We start from the raw sequence: 25,306 nt of genomic DNA on the forward strand, positions 1-25,306 counted from the left end.
ATTTGAACTATGTGTTGTCTTTGTTGAACTGAATGCAGAGGCCTCAATGCAGACCTGTAAAAACACAATCCTTCCTATGAGACTGCTCATAGGAAGGATTCCACTATTTGCTCTTGAATGTGGAGTATGTGTATGTTGGGTTGTGCATAGGACAGTTAAACTGTATAGGGCTGAAGGTCTGGTGGACTTGTGCATTAATTTATGGGAAATTCACATGTTTGGCATATATAAATTTATATTTTCAGATATTTTGCAGTTCCTTTCTGAACAGCAGTCTGTGTGCGTTTGACTGAAGGCATATTTATACCCACCACTGTAACCCTCACAAAACAAACAAACACACTCTGAAAATGGTGTTACAAATGCTATTGCGAGCTGCTCTTTGGTGTCATTTTGGCCAGTCGTGGACCTGTTCACTTTTGTAGCCTGGCACACTGTGTTGGAATGTATAATCATATTGTTTTTTCCCACTGATATCATAACAAGGGCTCAGATCATTCCAAATTACACAGAAGAAGATGTTGTAAAGGCATGAAAAGCAGAGACTTTCTGGAGAAACTTTTGGTAACACACACTCTGCAAGTGTGGCGCACCCTTGGCATTAGGGATGGGTATCGAAACCCGGTTCTTGTTGAGAACCTGTTCCCACTGTTTCAATTCCTTGGAATTGTTTGGCATTTTTGCAAACGATTCCCTTATCGATTCCAGTCGCCCCGAATGACGTCACCACGTTGCGGAGCGTCATTTACCTGGCAGGAAACACGGCGCCTAAGCGGCTCAAACGCTCAAAAGTTTGGTCATACTTTACGAGAACAGATGACAACAGGGCAACTTGCAATACTTGCAAAGTAGATATTTCATTTAAGGGAGGAAACACTACGAATATGCAAAAGCATTTGCTCACAAAACACGTGATAACCTTAAATGAATGTCGTGTTTTTTAATTCCGCTCCGGACTCGTGAATCTCAACCCAGCAGCAGCGGTAACGTTTGCACGTCCTCTCCCGTTAATATGGCAGGTAAATAATCAACTAACAGTGCATATTATGGTAGCGCGATCTGCCTTATTACAAAACCTGCCATTACTGTGCATTTAGGTGACCATGATGAGAGAGACAGACAGAGTCTGGCTGGCTCAGATGCTGGCAGTTCTCACTGCAGTCTACCGGTAGCGTCTCCTTTCAGGCCAGGATAGACGAATGTCACCGAGCAGTGACTAAGTTTGTGGTAAAAGGCTTGCACCCATTTGCCACAGCAGATGCCCCCGATTTTCAGTAAGTGAATGTGTTTAATTGTAGGCAGGGACATTACTGGATATTCTTGTGTAATTGCTACAGAATAATTTATGTTACACTTTGTTATTGCTACAGAAGAATATTTATTTTATAAGATCTCACTGTTGGGTTTGTAAGGCCATGATACTCTAAATTTGTATCTTGTTCAAAGAGAAGATATAAAACAAAGTTCTAAGCTAATCGATCTTAGTGTTCTTTTTTTTTTTTTAAATAAGAATCGATAAAGAATCGAATCGTTAAACAGAATCGAAAATGGAATCAGAATCGTGAAAATCTTATCAATACCCATCCCTACTTGGCATCACTATAAATTATGGCGGGACAGTGGTCTTGTCACATTTGGTGTGTGATACAACCAGTACGGTGACCATAAACAGGCCATTACATTCATGTCTTTGCTTATAAGAGAAGTCAGTGTGGAAAATGTGCCAGTGTTATTTATTCTGTGTGAGTTTTGCTACTGTTAACATGCATTTTCAGGATAAGATCTTTTTAGTATGAGTGGCCTTAAATGGTTAGATTTGTTTTATGGACAGTTTGTACACATTGGCCTAACAAGCAAACAATCCCTTGATCGGTTCTGGTAGTAGGCACACATACCTTTGGGGTATTGTCCCTCTTTTGATTAAAGGAGCAATCCAAAGTAACTTTACTGGTCATGAGAAAAATTTAATCAGGAGAATACACTAATCTCAAACTTCAGATTACAGACAAGAGAATGAATTCTAGTGTCCGTTCAGGATTTGACATGTCGATGTAGTCTTGAATGATATCAGCAAGTTCAAACATATTCTTATAGTTTAACTGTATTCCTACACCTCCCTGTGTCAGTGGTAGCACAGGGTGGTGTAGCAGGTTTTTGTATTGCCTGACAACAAGAAAACGGAGTCAAAACCTCCTGGCCGACCAGAGGCTTTCTGTGTGAGGCTTCCATGTTCTCCAAGATTTCAAGATTCTTTATTTGTCGCGTGCATGGTTATACAGGTATAACATGCAGTGAAATGTGACCTGATACGCTCCTCAACTGTGCAAAAAAAAAAGACAGACAGACCTTTATATACAGTGAATGAGTATATACAAGGTTTACACATGGGTTTTCTTCAGGTTCTCTGGCTTCCTCTTGGCTATTTAGGAATTCTGAAGATACTATAGGTAGGGATGTTAACATGTTAGCATAATTGTGTTTTGTGTTTGCCCTGTGGACTTGTAACCTCTTCAGAACCTCCCTAATCACACACATCAAAGGCCTATACCAGCGGTCCCCAACCCCCGGTACCAAATGACCGGTCCGTGAGTCATTTGGTACCAGGCCGCGAGAGTTGAGGCTCAGGTGTGAAATGTATGGTTTTCAGGGTTTTTATCGGTTTTCAGCGTTATTTTGTTATCGTTTTTATCGTTAACTCTGTTTTCCTGGGTCTTTTCACGTGTGTTATGAATAAATCTTCTTTTTTTCGGTACCGGTACTAGTTTTATTTTGTTGTATTTATCCGCGACACCTTAAAGGCCGGTCCGTGAAAATATTGTTGGGCACAAACCGGTCCGTGGTGCAAAAAAGGTTGGAGACCGCTGGCATATACAGCTTCTATAGCAGCTCTTCTATAGGAGTTTGAACAGGATCATTTTCGTCTGCCCAAACAGTCTGACAATGCTTTACTAGATTGTAAACTTCTGTGGAGTTTTAGTGATGAGTGAATCTTTACAATACTTAAATGTGTGGTCTGAATACTGAACCCTCCCACATCTTGTACAAACCCAGATAGTTTGACCCTAACAGAAACACTTCCCATTCTGTACTGTTGACTGAGATGGCACATAAAAGTGCATTTAAGTGTCAGTCTGCACCACAGCAGGGCTACAGCTCATAGGAATGAGCTGTGTGGCTGTTGAGCCTGCTGATTTCATGTTTATTATGAATTCAGCAGGCATAATTATTTATTATGAATAAATAATCTCCTGCGTGTCTGTTGCATCAGTCATTCTGACAGTCCCTTGGCATGTCGTGAAATCAGATGGCACATGACATAAAATAACTGTCTAGTGACTATAAGACATGGCTCTTTAAACCTGGTTGCTGAGGACCTTGACTTCACTGCTGCTTGCTTCATGAAGATGTCTTGAGCCAAGAAATGGATTCATGTGTGGAAGTAATGCTTTTTTTTTTTTTTTTTTTTTTTTTTATAATTTTTGCCCTCTTAAGCTCTATGCTCATCATAGTTATAATCCCAGAATATCATTTTGCCTCCTTGCAGCCATCTATGTGGTGGAGTGTTTCTTAAAACACACATACATAGAAACAGCCCTACACACACACACACACACACACACACACACACACACACACACCAAATCCGTTTGACTCTTATGTGTTAACCAAAGATCAGCTAACATGCCTGTGGTGGAGAGATAGAGGAGTCTTCAGGGAAGTCAGAGCCACTTGGAATGGCACAGTTTAGTTTGTCTGCCACTATACTCAAGAGGAGGGAGGGAGGTGGGGAGGAATCAGCAAGGTCAGAGGGAGGAGCAAAATGGAGACACGCTGGAAGAGGGAGGGCTGAGGACTAAAAGAAGTCATTCTGAGAGGGCACCTGTAGAGAGGACAGGGAAGAAAGTTAGAGAGGGGGTTTAAAGAGAAAACCCCCTCTAAATTGTATTTCTGTACAGTCTTTACATTCTGCAGCAGTTCAACATGGGCAACCTTGGTTCTCGAGAGCAGGAGGACTCTGAGGGTAGGTGTTGTCTAGACGGTGTCTCTTTGCAGCCCCCCATCCCCCTCTTATGGCAAACTTTTGTGCTTTGAGTCATATCTCAGGTTTCTTATTTACAGTATTGGGATACTGTCCAAGTCTCATTCCGCCTTCTGGCTTTCTGCTTTTATGAACCTTCTCCCTCTCTCTGTCCTTCTCTCGCTCACTTTCTTCCCTCCCTTTCCATGTCGCACGCAGTCTTCCCCCAGCCGGTGTGGGTTTTTGACTATATTTAGGCTGTGCTGCTTCTGGGCAACAATGCAGACTCAGTAATGTGAGTTAGACTGTAATGCATGCAGCAGGGGAGAGAAGCAGAGCAGGAGCTAGCTACTCCCAACCTGAATAAGAGGCCTCTTCAGTTTAGAGTTGGGGGGGGGGTTTCTTCTTGTTTTTTTTAGTCTAAGTCTTGTAAAAGTGGGCTACACCTGATTTTGAACTGTAGCTGAGGCCAGTTACACGGCCAGGTAATGTCACTGAGTGGTTTTGTCTTGTTGACATTATTGACCAGGTATGCGAAAAGCGTTTGCTTGCTCTTTAGGAGGGTGTCACACTGGCAGCAGCTTTCTTGGCAAGTTTGTGAATGTGATAAGTATTTAATTCCTTATGAGATCACCAATGCAGAGCTGACACAGCAGACTGCTGTGTCATGGTCTGAAAATCTACTTGGCGTTCTTCTTGGTACCATGTTTGCTTAACTGTTGCATTTGGTGAAATGCTGATTTTAGGCAGTTGTTTCTATTCCAGCAAATTTCTACTGAAAGAACTTAATTGAATTATTTATTCCCAGGAAAATAAGTAATTAAAATCACCTGATACTTGACGATAATAAAGTCATAAAATAAGGAGCTGCAAGAGTTTAAGACATCTGCCCTTTTTTAAGTGCTGAAATATAATATTTCACCCTAATATTACATTACATGAATAAGTCATTTATCATGTTTTTGAGTTGTTAGAATTTTTAATTTTCCTTAATTCGTTTTATACAAAATCATTTTTCTGCTATTGGGGAAAATGGATTTGTTGAAAATTAGTTGAAAACTGTAATTGTTGTTATGGCATCCTTGCAAAAAATAGGTGTAATTTTGGTCATTTTCCATTACGATCGACTACCACCTAATGTGCATGGCGTTGCTATACCAGTGTAGCTTGTGACATCATTTGTATGCTACACGGATACCACACCAATGGAGACACCGAGGCGATGGTGTTCCTGCTGCTTGGTGTATGTCTTTTTTTGACAGACTCTCAGACCACAGTGGTTTTTTTGTGTAGCCGTTTCCATCATTGCTGGGTTTGAAAAATGATGGTTTTGATTTTTGTGAAGGAGACGTTCTCATCACACATCGTGTGACACCACTAACTAGCTAATCAGTGGCATGCAGTCTGACATCACATTTTTTAGATCACGTCAGATCACTTAGAACCCCGGCCGAGTAGGTACTAAAAAAAGTACCTGGTACCAGGTACTACCACCTAATTGGTGTTTCAGAAATCCCCAAAAAAATCAAGGCAAGGCGACCAAGGAGGTACTAGGGGAAAAGGGCTACAAGTTCAGTTAAATTGGTCAACACAATCAGCCTGAGGAAGCTTTAAAACATTCATGTTTAAACATTCATAGTTAAACTGAAGTGAGCAAACTCACTCTTGACACTAATTGAAATGAATCTGAAATGAAAGCAGAAATTAAAACTCTCTTAAAATATACAAAAAAGTATCTGGTAACCAGAAGCAAGGTATTTATTTAAGTGGTATGTGTTTTAAGTTGATGTGTTTATGTTAAGTCAATATGACTTGGTTTACATTCTTCTGTCTGTGATTCACAGCAGGGGCCTACTACCCTGCACAGCCACAGTTCACCCCCTCGGTCCAGGCAGGACCTGTGATTATGAATCCTGCACCTCAACAACCACAGCCACCCCCTCAGCCTGCCCAGCACATCCCTACCAAACGGGAACGCAAACAGGTACAGTCAGCATTCCTAATTCAAAAATGTGCCACACTTCAAACTCTCTGTGCTGCTTTGAGATGCATGTGATACAGGATATGTGTTTTACCTGCTTATGACTTGTGTGTATCCTCAATTACATTTGCTTTTATGCAAAATCACCACGTCTCTCTAGACAGACTTAACATAATCTTAAATAACCATATGTTATTAGCAAAAAACAATCCTTGGAAGTTATCAAAGAGGAGACACTATATAAAAAAGTGAACACAGCACTCAAACAATCCTAACAAGAAAATTATGAATGATTTCTGAAATGCTGAAGAGGGAGGTGGTCACACCCTGACGATCTTGTTGCAGCTGGTAACATGTTCACAGTATAGACATTCATGACAGTCTGATTTATGTTATCATCATACTAAAAACTACATATTACTTTAAAAAAAAAACAGCCACAACTTTATAGCTGTGCAGTATAATGATTTAGGTTTTGCATATGACATCCAACAAATTTTTTTGGGTATCACATATAAAAATAGATATTAACTGTAGATATTATGCTCAGTTACGGACACGGACGAGTGTCTGCGCAGTCAAAAAAACAAGCAGGTACTTAGACGTCTACTCAGACCCTCACACATGCGATGATATCATTTAAATCACTGGGAACCGAACAGACCTATGTATAATCCCTGCTTTAAAGACATGGGAACTTAACCATGTGCTAAAGTTATTGAAAGCTTCATATTCATCATTACCAATGAAGGTCCTTGATAATGAAGGTGGTGTCTTGCAACTGGATTTGAGATGAGTAAAAAATGTTGTTGCCCTTTTGATTTCATGATATTATATTATTATATTAGAAGTATTGGTCAGCTAAAGTGTATTATTGCAGCTTTTGTACGATTTATAGATGGATAATTTATGGTCACTGGAGACATATTGTAGCATTATGAGCAAGTATGTGTGTCATTGTAATCCAGTTTCAACGCAATGCAATGGGATACAGAAACATCCTTGTTGTTTCTTATGATTAAGGCTTGAATTGGGACACTGAATTCAATTTACTGATTGAAAAAGATATTAATAAACTTGTCTTCAACTTCTTATTTTGCATAGCTGAGATGCTGTACAATGTATTCCCTGATTTAACAGAATGTCTAGTGTTCCCCCTGTGCTCTAATATGGCCCTCGCCTGGTATGTGGTAGGTCTCTGTGAACTCAAGCCCCTCTTGTGTCACCATCCTTTTACATCTGAGACATCTGCAGTAATGCTTACATATGACTGAACAGTGTAACCTGCTGCTTTTCTCAGTCTGAAAAGTGAGTGATCCACTGTACATGATCTATGAGACACACAAAATGTGAAGCTCTGGTTGCAAGATGATAAATGTCATTGGTGATATCACACAAAATATCTGCTTGTAATTACATTACATTGTGCTTTGGCTGTTAATATAAAGAGGTGGGGTTTGTGTGTGTGCGCATGTGCACACTACAAGACTTGCATTCCTTGAGTTTCGGGAGTGATGTGCTTTAAAGGAGCACCAAGAGATTTGGTGTCTTGTACAGGGCACATTGACAGAAATTAGGTTCTACTGTGAATGGATAAAGGCAGCTTCACACAGAGGTAGTGGTGTGTGTGTATGTGTCTGGGTTTGTAGCTTTTTAAAGTGTTTGTTGCTAGTGGTGTCTCCATCCAAAAATCGGATACCAGCTGACTTGCAAGAACTAAATGCCTTTTTTTTTTTCTCTACTCCCCTGTTTGTGTGCTCTCACTATCACCCCACGTCAAAGAGTGTTCAGCGGGGTGGGGGGTGGAGGACATGTCAGCACATAGCTCAGCTCCACGTGGCCACCAGTCTCCTCCCCCGTTTGAGCCGGAAGGGCTAAACAGTCAGCCTTCCTCTGCTGCTGTGGCACCCCACCCCCCCTTCCTGCTCCAATTCTACATTTTCTTTTCTGCTCTCAAAAGTCAGAAAAAAGTCCAACTTGAACAGAGTGTGCAGGATGACTGAACAGCGAGAGAGAGGGATTGAGGAAACGGGGAGTTTCTTATGGTAACCCTTGTTCATTTGACAACTTTTTGTTCCTGGAAACCCTCCCATTCTCCCTGCCATTGCCCCTCCTTCACACTCTGGCCCCTTTAACTGTTTGTTAGTTTCTGTGGGCGGGGGTTTGCACATTCCAAAGCGTTACAAGGCCAGTTGCTTTATCCTTTTTTTCCCTCTTCTGTTTAGCATATGAGAAACGGTCAAGTCGTGAGCCAGCGTACTGAGAGTCAGGCCCAGCCCTGCTCTGTCTTCCGTATAGCTCTTCTGTCTCGTGCTGGATTTCTATTGTGGGAGCTAAGTTGAGAAGGAGCTACTTGTTATCCACCCACTGTCCTGGTTTTTTTTTTTTTTTGGTGGGGGTTTAAAGTCCAGCCCTAAGCTACTCCAGCCCTCGGATGATAGAGGCCCACTGGGGTTTGTAGCACTCTGGGAGAGGAGTTGCAAGCAGGCTGAATCAGGTAAAGGTCAGCATGGTTGAGCTAATACTATCAAAAGTAGGTCAGAGTGCAAAAGTGTTACAAACGGTTTAATCCTTTTCTAGGAATGGCCTGTGTCACTGAAGTTAGCAGCATTTGGACTCCTGAATTCATTGTTACTTTGTGTGACTGAGAAAACACGTGTTTGTAACATATAAGAAGAGTGCAGTGTGTACACAGGAATGCATTCTGTTGTCACATCTGATTGTGTTTTGCCTTCATGTGAGCAGGCTTTTTCAACAACAACGGCTTAAAGCAGCAGTGGAATTTTGTTTCGCTGTTTAGCTTCAAGTTGGCTTAATTTAATTCACGCTCAGTCAGACAGCTTTTCTGGTGACTCAGAGGCTGAAGCACATTCAGTTGGGCAGCAGAGGAATTTGCATGGTGGTTAGAGTTTGGATTTTGTGTGCCTCAGTGAAGAAATGTAGCTTTCATTCAATGAGGCAAGCTAGTGAATAAGAGCTAAAGGGAGGACTGTGAAAAAAGACGAATGTAGGCACTACACCATGGGAAGCAGGTTTTTTTCCCCCTGCCTTTATTCTTCATTTGAAGTTAGTTTCAACTAAAGTGTTGTCTGTGTTATTTACCTGCTGTCCCTTACCCTCATCTTTTGTTCTTTTTACTTACACCAGTAGCTCATCTACTTTCTTTCCCCCACAGATCAGAATAAGAGACCCAAACCAAGGAGGTCGAGACATCACAGAAGAGATTATGTCAGGGGGCCGTAGTGGCTCCACCCCAACCCCACCTCAGGTGAGCCACAGAGCCACATTCTTAACTAACAGTACTCAGGAGAGCGGCCATACAAGCACACTGTTCGCTTTTTATAAAACTCATACACTTGAAAGTGACATTACCTGACAACTACTGCTTTCTGGGGTCCATATTAAAATATAGAAAAAATACTTTCTGCTTTATTTAACTTAAGATTAAATAAAACAGAAAGGACTAGAATTGACTCACATGCTCTGTCCATATGTTACTGCTTGGAAAGAATGCTGATTGCCATTTCCAATGTGATACACTACAATCTGTCAAAATTAAACTGACTGGCACTTTGACACGTGGCTTTTAAAACCAGCTGGGATTTTAGCCTGTTTTTTCTTTTCCTTTTTACCCCCCATAGTCAAATGGGAAAAAAATGTGTTAACCTCAATTGTAAGCTCACCTTTCAGTTTGTGTGTATGTCTCCCACCAGACATCTGGATCAGAAAGTACGTCATTGACCCAGGCCAACGGTGAGAGTGTCCCAGCTGCTACTACACCAGCACTGGTTAGACCAGGTGAGTGGCACATGCAGTCTTGAACACAGTCGATACATATTTTACTTACTACAAATTTTATAACTGTTATTTGTATGCATCCTGCTTAGCCGTTTGTACTTTCATAACCATTCTTTACTTTGAATAGGTCTTAAATTCACCTATAAAATGAAATGATTCCAGTTAATGTTTTCATCTTGTGATTACTTAATTGTTAAGATTGACTTCTACCAGTAAACAGCAATAACTGTTTAAAGAAGCTAGGAGAAAGGAAAGATAGAGCCTGTGCTATGTATGACATAATGTTTCTTTACTTTGACAAGATATCCAAAGTAACTGGGGACCAAACTTGATTCATGAAACAAGCCATCTATGTGGGTATAAGGCATGTTAAATCACAGCCTGTGGGCATAAGCAGTTCTTAGTTGAAACGCATTTCATTTTCACTGTTCAGTTGTTTGTACATATTTTAGTCTGTGTGTGCAGCTACATCGAGGAGCCCTGTGGTGAACAACAAGTATCTTGGTGAATCTTGAGCAGTCAGCATCGCATGTGCTGTTTTTGTTTTTTTTGTCTTTTCTTTAAAACAGAACTTTTTTTTTTTGTAATTTTCCCACCTAAGGTTAAGTAGGGTTATCTGTATGGAAGTGCACACAACTGCTATCAAGCACCACTTTCAAAATAAGAGTGATGAGAATTTTCCTAGTAAATCCATGCTTCTTGGTGCCATTCTCTCTGCTGGATTTAAACATAGTTAAAATAAGTTGTTAACATCCCTGAGTGGCTCGCCCAAGTGTAGGAAAACAGGGAAGCTGGTTTATTTTGGGAAGGGGGTTGAATGAGGTGTAGATATATAACATAAAAACCTTTATTATCCTCACAAAGGTGACCCGTGGCTGTGGATGAATATCGGTTTATAGGTTTTCAGAAACGATGTATTCAGTGTTGATTGTAAAACCATGAATGTGGACTGTATAACTGTGTCATTTTTTTTTCTGACTTTTGACCCTCCAGATGACAGAAGGAAACCTACACCTCCACCTGTGGCAAAGACCCCTGAACTTCACAAAGGCGACTCCATCCCTACAGAGGCTAAAACCTCTGATACGAACACTAAGACCCCGTTACCTGCTCCTCTGTCAGAAGCTGAGAACACGCCTATTAACACTATTTCTGCACTTGCACCGAGCCCTCCTGTTCCAGATGTGATGGATGCGCCTCCATCTCACAAGGAACCTACACCCCCTCCCCAGTCAGCACCTGAGATACCTGCCTATCCTGCACCCCTTCCTGATCCTGTCCCCACCTCTGCTGCACTGAACAAAGTTGACAATAAAGCACCAGAGGCGAAAGAGGAGGTGGCAAAGGAAGAGGAGACTAAAGCAGAAGAGAATGTGACGTCAGTAGACACACCCCAAACTCCTCCTTCCTCCACTAATGGTGTGGCCGAGTTGGAACCTGAAAGGCTGTCGGTCACGTTACCACCAAGTCACCTAGAGGACCCTCTGGAGTCTCCAATTGCACAGCCTGAGGAGCTCCGACTACCCAACGGGCTGCCGCTCCCAGCCCCTCAAGACCCCGAAGCGCCTGCCGTCAACACAGCTGAACGTGACGACAGCCCCATAGCTGAACCAGATGTCAGTCAGCAGCCGATAATACAGACATCTGCAAACGTCGCTCAGGCAGGACTATATCTAGAAGCCATACCTCCACCTGTTAAACATTCAACCCCTGCACCCTGTGCTCAAGAAGCGGAACCACCTCAGGCTGCACCTGCCCAGCCTGAGGTTCCAGAAACTGTTCCTGCAGCCACTCTGGATGTTAAGGAAGACACTCCAGTGCCCCAGTCTAGCACCAAGGAAGAGACTTCTTCTCCTACAGAGACCGTTTCAATAGCTGACAACACCCCAGAAAAGGTGCCCACTCCTCCCCCTCCTACAGCAGAGGAGAGGGAAGACACTCCTCCTCCTCCCCCACAGACGGTCACCTCTGCTCCTGTAGAAACTACTATGCAAGGTTAGTCACTTCCCCAAGTTTGATTTATTTTAGTCATTTGTTTCTGCTTTCTACAAACTGAGAATTGAGTCATCCTTAGATTTTCTGTCAGATGCAGTATTTTTGAGCTCATCTGAGGCTGCCTGTCTTTCTTTCTCTAGCTGCTGTGTCTGTGCCAAAGAAAAAAAGAAAAATGAAGGATCTAAACAAAAAGGAGGCTGTGGGAGACCTCCTGGATGCCTTTAAGGAGGTATCTGATCGATGATGTATTTGTTCATTCATTCTCATACTTTTCTTGCCTGTTGTAACTAATCTGAAATTACTCCATACCCACTGAAGCTGAAAAAGAAACTAGTCATCAACCCTTTCCAGGGACATAAGACGAACTGCAGTTGCTGATTTCTACTGTAATGTCTTAATGAAGCTCATATTTATGAGCTTCCTAAATTCCAAACTGATTTTTCTGACTAAGCAGCAAAAGGTGGTTGCACCAGAGCCTGAGCCAGTCCCAGCACCAGAGCCCCAGCCCCCTGCCACTGCTCCTCCTGCCCAAGAGGAGGCAGACTTAACCTGGGAGGACAAGGAGGACAAGCTGGATGCTGAGAATATTCAGCCGGATCCTCTCAAGCCGACTGCCACTGACAAGAAGTATCAGTACAAAGAGGGTGGGTGTCTGAAACTTGACAGAATTTATTCATTGAGTGGTCTACCTTCCTCCTCTCATATGTTGTGAAATGTCTTTTAACAAGAAGACATCTTCTGTTTTCTGTTTGTTTCAGAACAATGGATGCCAATAAACACAGAAGAGAAGAAGAAATATGACCGTGAGTTTCTTCTGGGATTCCAGTTCATCTCAGCCAGTATGAACAAACCTGAGGGCCTACCAGCCATCAGTGATGTTGTCCTGGACAAGGTGCAAAGACTTACCCTAAAGTCTAGTCTAAGTGAAATAAGACTAAAAAAACATGTCTAGATCACATAGTAGTGGAAATTGTAATTAAGTTCCCATCCTGCTTTCTGTCTTTTCAGGCTAATAAAACACCTCTGCGACAACTCGACCCCAGTCGCCTTCCAGGAATGAACTGCGGCCCTGACTTCACGCCCTCCTTTGCCAACCTTGGCAGGCCCAGCATGGGAGGAGGAAGCAGAGGACCAGTGAGTTCAATTTTTCTTTGTGTAACCGAGCACTTTCCAATTGAATTATTACTTCAATTAAATCATGTTTTGATGTTTCCCTTACAGTCTCCGGGTATGGGCATGGGGATTGGCGGACCACGTCGCTCTCAACAAATGCCGAGGAAAGAACTGAGGAAAATCATCAGCAGCATGCCACTCAGTGATGAGGTGCAGCTGAACAAAGCAGAGAAGGCGTGGAAGTCTTCAGTGAAGAAAAGCCCTCGCAGCCGTGGGGCAGAGGAGGTAGACGAGAGTGAACCAGAGCAGATCAAGACCCAGGAGCTGTTTAAACGGGTGCGCAGCATCCTCAATAAACTGACCCCCCAAAAGTTTCAGCAGCTCATGAAACAAGTAACAGAACTGACCATTGACACAGAAGAGCGGTTGAAAGGAGTCATAGACCTCACCTTTGAAAAGGCCATCTCTGAACCAGACTTCTCTGTGGCCTATGCCAACATGTGCCGCTGCCTTATGGGGGTAAGTGATGACTCACCCAATATAGATGCTTGAATATTTACAATGGAAGTGTTGTTGTTTAGATGTTTAACTTATGCAGCAGAGTAGGGGTGGGCGGTATAAGCGGTATACGGTAGAAACTCTACCGCGAGATTTGTCGATATGTCAAGTCTGACTTTTCTCCTCTAATATCAGCACTTATGTGCCAGTATTGTCTGGGTGATGACACCTAACATTCAAGAGAATACTGCAGCAGTGGCTTCCTGTGCCTTATTGAAATAAATAAAAGTGACTGTGAGACAATGTTTAAGCAGTGAGCGAAGCGACCATTGCTGTGGGTCTTGGGGGTATTGTAGGGCACCATTTTTTTTTTTTTTTTTTTTTTTTTTTAAATTGAACTTCTGAAGTGAGATAACTCTACTGTATATTTGTGTGTGTGTGTGTGTGTGTGTGTGTGTGTGTGTGTGTGTGTGTGTGTGTGTGCGCGCGCGCGCATGTATATATGTTTTTTGTTGTTTTAAATAACATTGTTCGATCTGAAATGTAGTTGTTGGCAATGCAGGAAGCCCGAACTCCACCACAAAAGTGACATCATGGTTTGTAATAGATTGACACTGGGGTTGGCAGATGCAACAATGCTTTTGCAGTGGTGTCAATCCTCGTACTGCTAGTTTACAAATGTCTTTGAGTCTCCAGTGATGAACTCAAATTAGTGATGGGATTGAGGGACTGAGGAGCCACTGCAACACTGAGCTTGCACCCTGTCTTCTTTTGCCATTTACTTAACTTGTGTTTTCTTTCTCTGCTTTTTTCAGCTTAGAGTCGAAATTCCAGATAAACCAGGAGCCACTGTAAATTTTCGTAAGCTGCTGCTAAATCGATGCCAGAAGGAGTTTGAGAAGGATAAGGATGATGATGAGATTTTCGAGAAGAAGCAGAAAGAGCTGGAAGCTGCATCCGTGGTATGTATGCTGCATTATGAAGTATTATTTGCACAAAGGAAGTCATGTGTCAAGTCAATAGTTAAACATCTGAAAGGTTTCAGAGATCCATCTAACTGTACTTGTTTTGAATGCCTTTTTTTGTGTTTGTTTCCCAGGAGGAGGAGAAGCAGCGGCTCCTTGAGGAGTTAGAAGAGTTTAAGGACAAGGCCAGGAGGAGGTCTCTAGGTAATATCAAGTTCATTGGTGAGCTGTTCAAGCTGAAAATGCTCACAGAGGTCATCATGCACGACTGCATTGTCAAGCTGCTCAAAAACCATGACGAGGAGTCTCTGGAGTGCCTGTGCAGACTATTGTCCACCATTGGCAAGGACCTTGACTTTGAGAAGGCCAAGGTACAAAACACACACATGTTGGAGAAAGATGACCGAGATGCATACAAACCAAGATTCTATAATTTTGACTGATAAACACAAAATGCACTTAACCTAACTATTGTGTCCCACTTCAGCCTCGTATGGACCAATACTTCAATCAGATGGAGAAAATAATAAAGGAGAGGAAGACCACCTCCAGGATCCGTTTCATGTTGCAGGATGTGCTGGACCTTCGACGGGTAAATAACAAAGTCGCATATGGACTCAATGAGCTGTTTGCATATATAATTTGGAGCTTAAGCCTTTTCCCCAACTAAATCTCTCTGGTTGTAGAGTCGTTGTTTTAAAAAAATGCTTATTTATAACATTTTATGATTTGAGTAGACCAAAAATAAGATCTAGCTTTTTAAAGCCTGACCCACTATGCAACACTTGAGATTTTACAGGCACTTTTATTAAATCAGATAAAATGATAGAAAATGCGATTTCATATATCATATTTAAATCTGTTGGGTTCCCAATTAGGAGCTGCTGCATGTTTCAGGAAACTAACAGTTCAAAATAAACATTTTTTCCACTCAGTTGTGGGAAATCTGTAGCATGTGGTTGTGATCAGAAAGAAAACTAAAGTCATTCAAATCAGTATTGGTTTGTTTGCACTCTTATACAGAACATTTCAGTAGCTTTACATGCTGTCAGACTGTCTTTGTGATGGGGAAATGAAGATTTTACACTCCACCAGACACTGACAAAAGCAGTAACTTTATCTGGGAAAACCCAGGAGGTGTTTACTTAGTGCTGCCTTCATTGCCTGCTTACTTTGTAATTGTGTGTTGTTGTTTTGTTTGGTTCTTGTTAGCATAAATTCATTAAAATGCAAAATTCACACAAATTTGGCAGCAATTTCTCTTCAGCTTTAAAGAAACCACTTTTAACATTCTGGGGGCTCACTCAATGATCACTTGTGCTGTCACACAAGGACTTTAGACATTAACTTAGTAGTGTGTGTGTGTGTGTGTGTGTGTGTGTGTGTGTGTGTGTGTGTGTGTGTGTGTGTGTGTGTGTGTGTGTGTGTGTGTGTGTGTTGAGGACTATGTTTTCACTAAGGTGATTATATTTCTGTGAATTGTGCAATCGTGTTAATGCGATGAATTTTACGCATAACTCATCCATTATTGTTGCATATGGTCTGTGACCCTGCATGGTGCTGTCCACAGCCCAGAGACACCCACACTGGTCCTTCAGCTCTGGCCAGTGTGAGGCTCATACATGGGCTAAGAAAACAAGTCTTCTTCAGCTCATTAATGCAGGGCAGCTCCTAAACACAGAGCTACTCTGTGCCATTGGCTGAGACAACAAACAGCAGCATGTTCATTCATCCATTCATCTTCTCTCAATTGAAGTAACAGGATTTGAGTGATCCTATGTTATGTCATCATGTGTGCCTCATAATTTTCCTGTCACCCCTTCCCCCCCAATTTATCTCAATTACGTGCAACTTTCTGAAGCCAGTTAAGTCTGGTGGTATTGAAGCTTCTTTCTTTTGAAGGAATGTTGCAGTCCTTTAGTTAGGCTTCCAGTCCCTCCCACAACGTCCTACAAAACCTGCTGTTTTCAGTGTTTTTCAAGCTGGAATCTGCTGCTCTGTGTCAGTGTAGTGGCCCAGTTTAATTGAAGCACATACTGCATGTTTTATTTCCTTTCAAGACAAAAACAGAAACGCGACTGGAATGATTATCTCACTCTCTCTCGCTGTCTTGTTCTGTGAACACTGTAGTTATAAAGAGGACTGATTTAGAGACACTCATCAAAATGACAAGGGTACATAAGCTCTGCTTTGTGTTCATTCATACAATGGTGACATGGACAGAAAAAGAATACATTTTCAAAGTCATCCTCGTTTTTTTGTGTGTGTGTGTGTGTGTGTGTGTGTGTGTGTGTGTGTGTGTGTGTGTGTGTTTGTTGTTGTTTCCCCCGATCATTCTCACAATTCTGTCTTGTACTTGTTCCAGAATAACTGGGTGCCCCGGCGAGGCGATCAGGGTCCCAAGACCATCGACCAGATCCACAAAGATGCTGAGCTGGAGGAACACAGGGAGCAGATGAAGGTGCAGCAAGCCCTCATCTCTAAGAAGGAATCCAGTGGAGGCTCAGGAGGCAGGATGGGTGGAGGCCGTCGGGGCCCTCACTCTCCAGGTCGTCGAGGCCCTCATTCTCCAGGCCGTAGGGGAACCCACTCCCCAGGGCGTGGTGCCTCTCCCCAGGATGACGGCTGGAACACAGTGCCCATCTCTAAAAACAGACCTATTGACACCTCTCGCCTTAGCAAAATCACTAAGGTAAGAGAGGGAGGGGGTTTCTTCTCACACACAATGTGAGCACATTTTGACAATCAATTGAAAATATCAGACTTCTAATGACAGCCTTTTCTTCTCAGACTCCTGTTCTTGACTTCAACAATCAGCTGCTTGCCCCAGGAGGTAAAGGCACATGGGGCAGCTGGGGTAAGGGCAGTAGCGGTGGCACAAGTGCCAAGCCTGCAGATTCTGGTAGGTTTTTTCCACAAATGTGTTTATATATCAAAGAATTATCTATTTGTGGTAATCAGAACTGAAGTTTAATTTGTATCGTGTGCCTGTTTTAATCCCCAGGCTCAGAGACGGGTAGCCGACCAGCCACCAGCACGCTCAACAGGTTCTCAGCCCTGCAGCAGCCTTTGTCCTCAGGCTCTTCAGTAGACACAGATAAGAGAATTCCTCAGAGGTGAGCAAAGGGACACAATTCTCATTACCAGCTCAAACCTTTCAGTATTCATAGTGTGAGTGTGTAGAGATGTATTTTACAATTGTACGACTTCTTTTCTGAACTCTACAGAAACAGCTTGAGTCGAGAACGAAGTGATCGCTTCGACCGCTCAGATCGTGGCAGCGACCGCTTCGAGCGACGAGACGACCGTGATCGAAACCAGCTCCAGGTCACTAAACGCAGTTTCAGTCGGGAGAAGGAGGAGCGGAGTCGGGACAGAGAGCAGCGTGGCCCTGCTGATCCAGTCCGCCGTGTGGCGAGCATGACGGATGACCGAGACAGCAGAGAACGGGCCAGAAGCAGAGAGAATGGTAGCCTGCCTGAGATAACTTAAGCATTATAATATTAAATATTTAAAACTTAAATTAAAAAATATTTCACAATACTAAATAAAGAAATCAGACAGCAGGAGACCAGACTTGAAAAAAATAGTCCTTTTCAGATACCTGGGCTCATCATCACACCATTTTAAACTTCTTTCTGCAAAAGTTAGGGGTCCATGCCCCTAGATTAACTTTTTTTTTTTTATGAATGAAAAAATGACATCCATGATGTAGTTAGTGTTTCTAGAGATGTTGTTTGCAGGACATGTACAGAGTACTCATAGCTCTGGGTATGAGCACAGTGGCCTTCATTTACTAATATGTGCGTGTAAACGTTCTTATTTATGACATGGGCCAATTTTGCTCTTACCGCCAGTGAAGCAGACTCGCTCTAAATTAACCAGAAAAGCATTGTTGCTTCTGCCAACCAAAAACAGTAATCACTTGCACCACTGAGGCAAAAAAGAAGGAGATAGTCAGACTGGAGAAACTTTAAAAAAGCGGTTGGGTCCAAGGAGGGAGCCAGCAAGTGTTTCCATGGGAGTGATAACAGTTTAAAAATAAAGTCTGAAATAATGACGTTTTTCAATATTGTTTCTTCTGAGAAACTCGCTATGGGTCAAGTTTTTAAAAAGTTTGTAATCAAAGTTTATTTCTTTATTTGAGACCACAAGGAAAAGAACAGGTGGAAGATGACGAACAGCACATCTGTCAGCCCAAATGAAAAAAATTGCTGCAAGGGCAGGGGGGAAAAAATCCAGATTTCCCAGCATCTGTGGGACAGTGCCAGTAAATTAAACTGCAATTAATGGTATCCAGCTTGCTTGATGTCTTTTATTATGAAATATGAGATCAGTTAAAAAAGGTCTGTTTCAGAGGACGAGATAGATGATGATGATTTTTTTTTTTTTTTTTTTTTTTGAAATCATACAGAGCTACTGCACTCTAAGAATAACAATCTGCATTTTAAAAGTCGCATAATGACTTCTGCAGCTCTTTTTGTCATCAGTGCACGATTCTCTGAAAGCTTCAAATAATCAGATTTTTTTGTTGTTGTTGTTAGGGGGGGAAAAATCAACTCCACCCCAAACATAAAAATGTTGGCCGGACTGCTGTGCTCCTCATTATTCAGTTGACTTCAGTTTGAAGATTTACAAGAAGATAACTGTGGAAACAATGTTTCTGTTTGTTTTTTTCCCTTCATGTAGCTTAAAATCTGATTTGCTGTTCTTTCTTTTTGTTGTTCTGTGAACAGCGAAGAGGGAGAAAGCTGCCACCCCTCCACCTCCCCAGACCCCCACCAAGCCTGCCTTGACCGAGGAGGAGTTGGAAAAGAAGTCCACAGCCATCATTGAGGAGTACCTCCATATCAACGACATGAAGGTACATACTGATGCTGCTTTTTAAACACACACACACACAGCAAGGACATCTAAAATTAAATACAAAAAACAACAACTACCTTTTACCTTTGCTTATGTGAAATGTATTCACAAAGTGCTTTTGTGGACCAATTAAAGCACTTTATAATTAATGCTGCTCTAATAGTCTTCTTATTCACAGTGAGGGTTTCAGTGTATTTCCATCATCTAAAGTCTGCATTGTTGACACCTGAACATCTATTTATTACACTTAAAGCCATGAGAGGATAAAAGAGGAGCTTATGATTCACTGCTGTCTTTCTGTCCTTGTCTGTCCCCACAGGAGGCTCTGCAGTGCGTGCAGGAGATAAATAGCACTCAGCTGCTGTTTGTGTTTGTACGAAACGGGCTGGAGTCAACACTGGAGCGCAGCACGATCGCCAGGGAGCATATGGGCCTGCTGCTGCACCAGCTCATTAAGACCGGCATCCTACCAAAGGAGCAGTACTACAAAGGGTGAGTACAGAACCCCCAGGGAGGTGCTGGGTTAACCGGTAAAGTTTGGACCAGCAGGACTCCACATTACCAGCGGCCCGCAGGGAAACGTCAGGCTTGTGAATATTTTTCAGCATTTCATGATCTTAAAACCCCCTGCCTGGCCAAAAAGCAGTGAGTTTCCATATGTTGCTACCAGCATGGTGTGATGCTGCTTAATAATTCCATCTACTGAGTCAAGTTGGGCTTGTTCTTGTATTTCTTAACCCTTGAATAATCTTTGATGTCCGTGTACTGTGCTTCTTTTTTCAGGCTTAAGGAAATCCTGGAGGTGGCAGAAGACATGGCGATAGACATCCCCCATATCTGGCTCTACCTGGCTGAGCTAATCACTCCCATGCTTCAAGAGGGAGGCATCCCCATGGGAGAACTTCTCAGGTTTGTTATAGTACTTGCTAAGTCTCTCAACACTTCAGATGAGGAATAAATGGGATATTTCTATTTGTTGATGGTTAATTCATTGGTTGCCTGATGTATCTTCAGGGATGTCTCAAAGCCTTTGATCCCTCTGGGCAAAGCTGGAGTCCTGCTGGTTCACATCCTCACTTTACTCTGCAAAGGAATGGTAAGAGCTGATCATTATTATGTCATATTGTGTTTTTGAAAAGCTAGCATATATACATAAACTTTTGTCCCAGAAAAAAACAAGATTAAGATCTATTCATGTGTACAAACATCTCTTTCCTCCCATCAGAGCCATAAAAAGGCAGGTACAATGTGGAGGGAGGCAGGCCTGCAGTGGAAGGACTTCCTCCCTGAGGATGTAGACGTCAACAAGTTTGTGACAGAAAAGGTGAGGGTTCACTCACTGCCTTCATCATTAACAGCCTTCTGTCTGTGGTTATCCTCGATGTAATTCAACACTGCGAAGGAAAAAAGCAAGAATCTAAAGCTCAGGTCTTAACTGAGGAGTCTGATTACTAAACATCTGGACGTGACTTTGTGTTCACAGTTAAAGAAAACCTCCACAGGGTTATCATGCTTCAATTCTTTTAATCTATCTTGAACTAGTGTTACATAATTCTGTTTTTTTGAGCGTATTAAGGATGTCAGCATTGTCCATCATACAGATCCAAGTGAGAAAAAAAGTATCTTACCACTGTAATGACAGATGCTGAAGAAATGCAGAAATGTTAGGTATCATCATTGTTTATGTGATCTTAAAATACCACACATGGATCTTAAATGAGTTCCATTAATAATAGTAGTATAATAGTCTAATCCTCCAGTCCAATATGCAGTGTTACAATCCTCTCATCACATTTAATGTAATGCAGGATAAAAGGAAGAAATATTCTCATAGCATGTGATGTGACAAACGTCGTGAAAAATGACCATGATGCCCCTCTCTCTCTCTCTCTGTAGAATGTGGAGTTTACACTGGGCGATGAGTCGGAGAAGGACAAGAAGAAGGAGCTCAGCGCTGCAGATCTGACCAGACAGCTGGACAGACTGATCCAGGACAGGGCTGACAACCAGAGGATCTTTGACTGGATTGAGGTTTGTTTCAGATCCACTCATGTGGGTTCTGACTTTTAGAACCTGAAAATGTGTCATCGTTAGTTTCTCAACAAAGCAACTTTCGTAACCGCAGCACTGACAGAGCTGATTCAGACAGGTCGTCGTATTTTGGATGGTGTTTTGCAGTTTTGTGCACACGTAAATAAACGTGATCTTTTTTTTCTTTTTTTTTTTTTTTTTGTAGGCCAACCTGGATGAGCAGCAGACCTCCTCCAACATGTTTGTCAGAGCGCTGATGACCTGCATTTGCCAGTCAGCAATTTGTGAGTCATTCTGCACTCTTCACATTAAACACTATTAACACTAGCCTAAGTAGACTAGTAGACTTCCTGGTCCACTTCAATTCTGATGGGCTTTAAGTCCTCTTACCATATTACTGAACTTTGGGACCTTTTACTGCTGCTACTCAGTGTGTGAAAATATCCCAGGCTAGAGGGTGTAGTCCGAGTGAAATGTGAACATTCTTGAAACTTTTCCTCCACAGGTGAGAATCCCTACAAGGTTGACAGCGAGCAGATCAAACGGAGGGCGAAGCTCCTGCAGAAATACCTGAAGGACGAACAGAAGGAACTACAGGCTCTGTATGCTCTGCAGGCCCTCATGTTGCAGATGGAGCAGCCTGCCAGTAAGTAGCTCATTCAGGCTCAGGTTGTCCTTTGTCACTGCTTTGAAATTCAGATTTCTGCTTCTCTTCATGCTACAACTTAAAAGATTAAGAAAGTGATCAGCATCATTTCCTCATTTCTCACCATTTTCCTCATTTCCTTTCTCTCCTCACTCATCAGATCTGCTGCGAATGTTCTTCGACACACTCTACGATGAAGACGTGATCAAAGAGGAGGCCTTCTACAAGTGGGAGTCCAGCAAAGACCCCGCCGAACAGCAGGGGAAGGGCGTGGCCTTGAAGTCCGTCACTGCCTTCTTCACGTGGCTCCGCGAAGCCGAGGATGAATCCGATAACAGCTAGGGGCTGCTGGGAGAATCGATGAGAGTTCTGGGCAAACCCATGGGGAGAGCGAATGTTCTGTTGATGATTCACAAGAGGCTGAATCAGCAAAATCCTTCTGCATAAACAGAAAAAAAAATAAAGAAAAAAAACTTCTTCAACTGGGAGAGATTGTATTATGGATCGAACATTCGATCCTTTTTTTTTTTCTTGTTTGTTTTCAGTTTCTTGTTTTTCTTCTGTGCAACCGAATGTCTTTTTTGAAACACAAACAGGATTAACTAAAGAGATGAATAGATTTGAGAGAAAGAGAGAGAGAATGCTGAGAAGAGTTGAAAGCTGTAGGAATGCTCTGATGCTGTTTCCTTCAGTATTTTTATTTTTTGGGTTGTTTTCAGAAAGCTTTTTGTGGCCACGGCAAAACTGCTCAAGACATTTTGCTTAAAGACAGAAAATATAACAGAAGACTTTAAAAGGCTGTTCACATCTATATTTTTGATGAATTCACCCTTTATCATGTGGACATGACAGATGTCATGCTACATGTCCGCCGTTTGGATCTACATGACGTGCTTATGTAGAGCTTTTTGTTTCCCTTTTCAAAGTGTTGGATGATTAAGGGTGGTTTGTTTCATTTTTTTTGTTTTTTTTGTTTGTTTTTTTGGTTTGTTTTTTGTAAGAAAAATTGAAAACTACAAAGAAAAGAGCCATCTAAGAGACATTTCAGTCATGAGTGAATGCAACGGTTGTGGACTTTCTGAGGACGTTGTCACTGAGGAGAGGGGCAATGAACATTGACCATTTTGCTGCTTGCAGGGGTGGCAGCGATGCTACCCTTTAAAACCCCAGCCCAACTCAATCCCACCACCCCAACCTCTAATGTGTCTGTTTCACTTGTTTCCTGCGCTTCAAAAACGAACTGTGGACCGAGAGAGGGAGAGCAAGAGCGAGGGATCATGGTTTCACCCTCGTTCAAAGCCGGTTGGTGTTTTTGTTTTTTGGTTGTTTTTTTTTTTTAAACTTTAAAAAGTATACAGACAAAAATCCACTTTAATGACAAAGGACTTTTAAGAAAAGTTTAACAGTACGAATCCTAAGGCCTTTCTTTGCTTCCATGAGTGGAAATGCATTTCAGGAGAGTTCTGTAAATATACGATGAATAGTTTTCTTTTAAAGAAAGTATGCTAATGTAACCCCTATTTCCCCTGCTCCTCTGAAACAATGTGGCAGTCTTTCCCCCCGTATTTATATTTTTCTCTCCTCAGCTGGCAGAAGGTGCTTGTGATATCCAACCCCAGTCATTGATTACAGTTTAATTGAATAATTGTAAATACTTTTCTGCTTTACTTTATTAAAAAAGATATTTAATTAAAGAAAATAATTGCCTCTTTTCACATCCAGAACTGGAAGAGATAATAAAGATGGTTGCAAATAAAAAGGAAAATGCAAATGCTTGTGGTTTTGTGACCGGAGGCGGCAGCAAGGCCGGTGCTGTTTTGCCACTTTGATGAAATGAAATGTAGTGGTTGATGTTTGATTTTTTTTTTTTTTTTTAAATAAGTATCTTTCAGGTTAAAAAATAAATCGGAGGGCTTTATTATAGACACTTATCTCCTGAGTTTGAGCTTCATTATGAGACACGAGTCATGAATCAGAAACATGAGAAAACTAAAAACTTTGGAATGAATAGGTTTTTAGCCGGGGGAGGTGGTGGCATGGCCAGGGCTGCTTTCCCGCTTTGATCCTGTGATTGGAACATTCCTCGGTGACTGCAGATTTGTTGACTGTGAGTGTGAATCACCCCAAAGGTGACTGGTGGCCTTTTGGGTGCACTGAACTTGTTATCATTGTTCAAGAAGTCAGTTTGAGGTTTGTGACATGTCATATTATCCTGCTAGAGGCAGCCATCGTTCTGCTCTTCTGCATACCTTTGTTGCATCCATCCGTCCATTTTCTTCCGCCTATTTGATTCTGGACTGCTGGAGCCTATCTCAGCTGTTATAGGGCGAGAGGCAGGGTACACCCTAGACAAGTCGGCAGTCTGCCAAAGAGCTAACACATAATAGCCCTTCACACATAACCAGTTAACCTAATTCAAGTTAAACCTGATTTTTATTTTCCTATACACAAAAAACCTGAAGATTACAGGACAAATCTCACAGAGCAAACGATAACATCTGCTTGAAGTTGGCAGTGGTGGACACAGGCCTTTCTAAAAATAAAAAATTCACAGCAGAAATATCTCTTCATTAATGTCTCCCACAGCAAATCGCATTGACTACTTCAGTTCAGACAGGTGAGCTGTTACCTGTTTTCTCGAGTGTAATGAGAGTTGATCCACTGACTGACCTTCAGTGTATGACTCCATTTCAATAATGGTTTTCAGGATGTGGCATCTCTAGTAATTAAAGTATCAAAATGAGGCAGTCATGTTACGATACATCAAAGCCATGAGAAACTCATTTCTGAGTGGCCCGTGTCTGACAGGCGGTCTCACTTTAGCAGACCGCCATGTAATCCATGTCTGAGAAGAGCTTTACTTTGATAGTACAGTGAAACGGCACATCAAACAAGTCATTTTTTTCTTTTTTTGTCAAGTAATGAAATTCATTGCTTTATCGTTTTTTTTCCCTCCCTATGTTTTACATTGTTTAATTATTAAGCAGCAGCTGCAGATGTGGCCTGACCCACTAACTGATGGAGCTCATATAAACCTGAAATATGACCTAGAGGTAATCATTTAACAGCTAGCCTCTAAACTCCAGGGATACCTGCTGACATGTATCAGGGGACAGATGTAACGTTACACATTGGTAACTCAGAGACAGAGTGTCACATGCAGTCTGCAGCTCAGAGAAATGCTGCTGTGGTCAGCAGGAGAAGTTATGTAACTAGAGGCCAGGACACAGGTTACAGAAACACCAAGGAGACATCTGTTCTGTCATTCCAGTGGGGGGAGGGGGTTCACACTAAACTGAAAAGAGCTGGACTTCTTGGGGATCTCCGGAAAGTAGGGCTGGCCTGGATTAATTCACCAAGAAACACTAACACATTAAGTATAGAAGCATTAGAGC

General features: G+C 42.1%; 1 protein-coding gene across 11 annotated transcripts in view; it reads left to right on the plus strand.

Moving 5' to 3' along the window:
• Positions 1–23,676, plus strand: part of LOC113036418 (eukaryotic translation initiation factor 4 gamma 1) — a 38,440-nt gene extending 14,764 nt beyond the window's left edge. For 5 of the 11 annotated variants that reach the window (XM_026192759.2, XM_026192763.2, XM_026192764.2 and 2 more), the window contains 24 exons: positions 5,863–6,002; positions 9,175–9,267; positions 9,713–9,797; positions 10,791–11,792; positions 11,933–12,021; positions 12,244–12,436; positions 12,551–12,684; positions 12,801–13,424; positions 14,219–14,365; positions 14,503–14,739; positions 14,856–14,960; positions 16,734–17,060; positions 17,159–17,270; positions 17,373–17,484; positions 17,596–17,837; positions 19,105–19,232; positions 19,554–19,726; positions 20,018–20,143; positions 20,249–20,330; positions 20,460–20,558; positions 21,131–21,265; positions 21,471–21,549; positions 21,771–21,911; positions 22,072–23,676. In XM_026192759.2, coding sequence (XP_026048544.2) covers positions 5,863–6,002; positions 9,175–9,267; positions 9,713–9,797; positions 10,791–11,792; positions 11,933–12,021; positions 12,244–12,436; positions 12,551–12,684; positions 12,801–13,424; positions 14,219–14,365; positions 14,503–14,739; positions 14,856–14,960; positions 16,734–17,060; positions 17,159–17,270; positions 17,373–17,484; positions 17,596–17,837; positions 19,105–19,232; positions 19,554–19,726; positions 20,018–20,143; positions 20,249–20,330; positions 20,460–20,558; positions 21,131–21,265; positions 21,471–21,549; positions 21,771–21,911; positions 22,072–22,253 — 4,787 coding nt within the window. In that variant the 3' untranslated portion in view covers positions 22,254–23,676. Of the gene's footprint in view, positions 1–3,870; positions 4,022–5,862; positions 6,003–8,152; positions 8,497–9,174; positions 9,268–9,712; positions 9,798–10,790; positions 11,793–11,932; positions 12,022–12,243; positions 12,437–12,550; positions 12,685–12,800; positions 13,425–14,218; positions 14,366–14,502; positions 14,740–14,855; positions 14,961–16,733; positions 17,061–17,158; positions 17,271–17,372; positions 17,485–17,595; positions 17,838–19,104; positions 19,233–19,553; positions 19,727–20,017; positions 20,144–20,248; positions 20,331–20,459; positions 20,559–21,130; positions 21,266–21,470; positions 21,550–21,770; positions 21,912–22,071 lie in introns of those variants that run through there. The other 6 variants (XM_026192765.2, XM_026192768.2, XM_026192766.2 and 3 more) reach the window with 5 other exon arrangements.
• The last annotated feature ends 1,630 nt before the right edge of the window (positions 23,677–25,306 follow it).

Source organism: Astatotilapia calliptera, chromosome 14, assembly GCF_964374335.1.
Source record: "Astatotilapia calliptera chromosome 14, fAstCal68.1, whole genome shotgun sequence".
NCBI lineage: Eukaryota > Metazoa > Chordata > Actinopteri > Cichliformes > Cichlidae > Astatotilapia > Astatotilapia calliptera.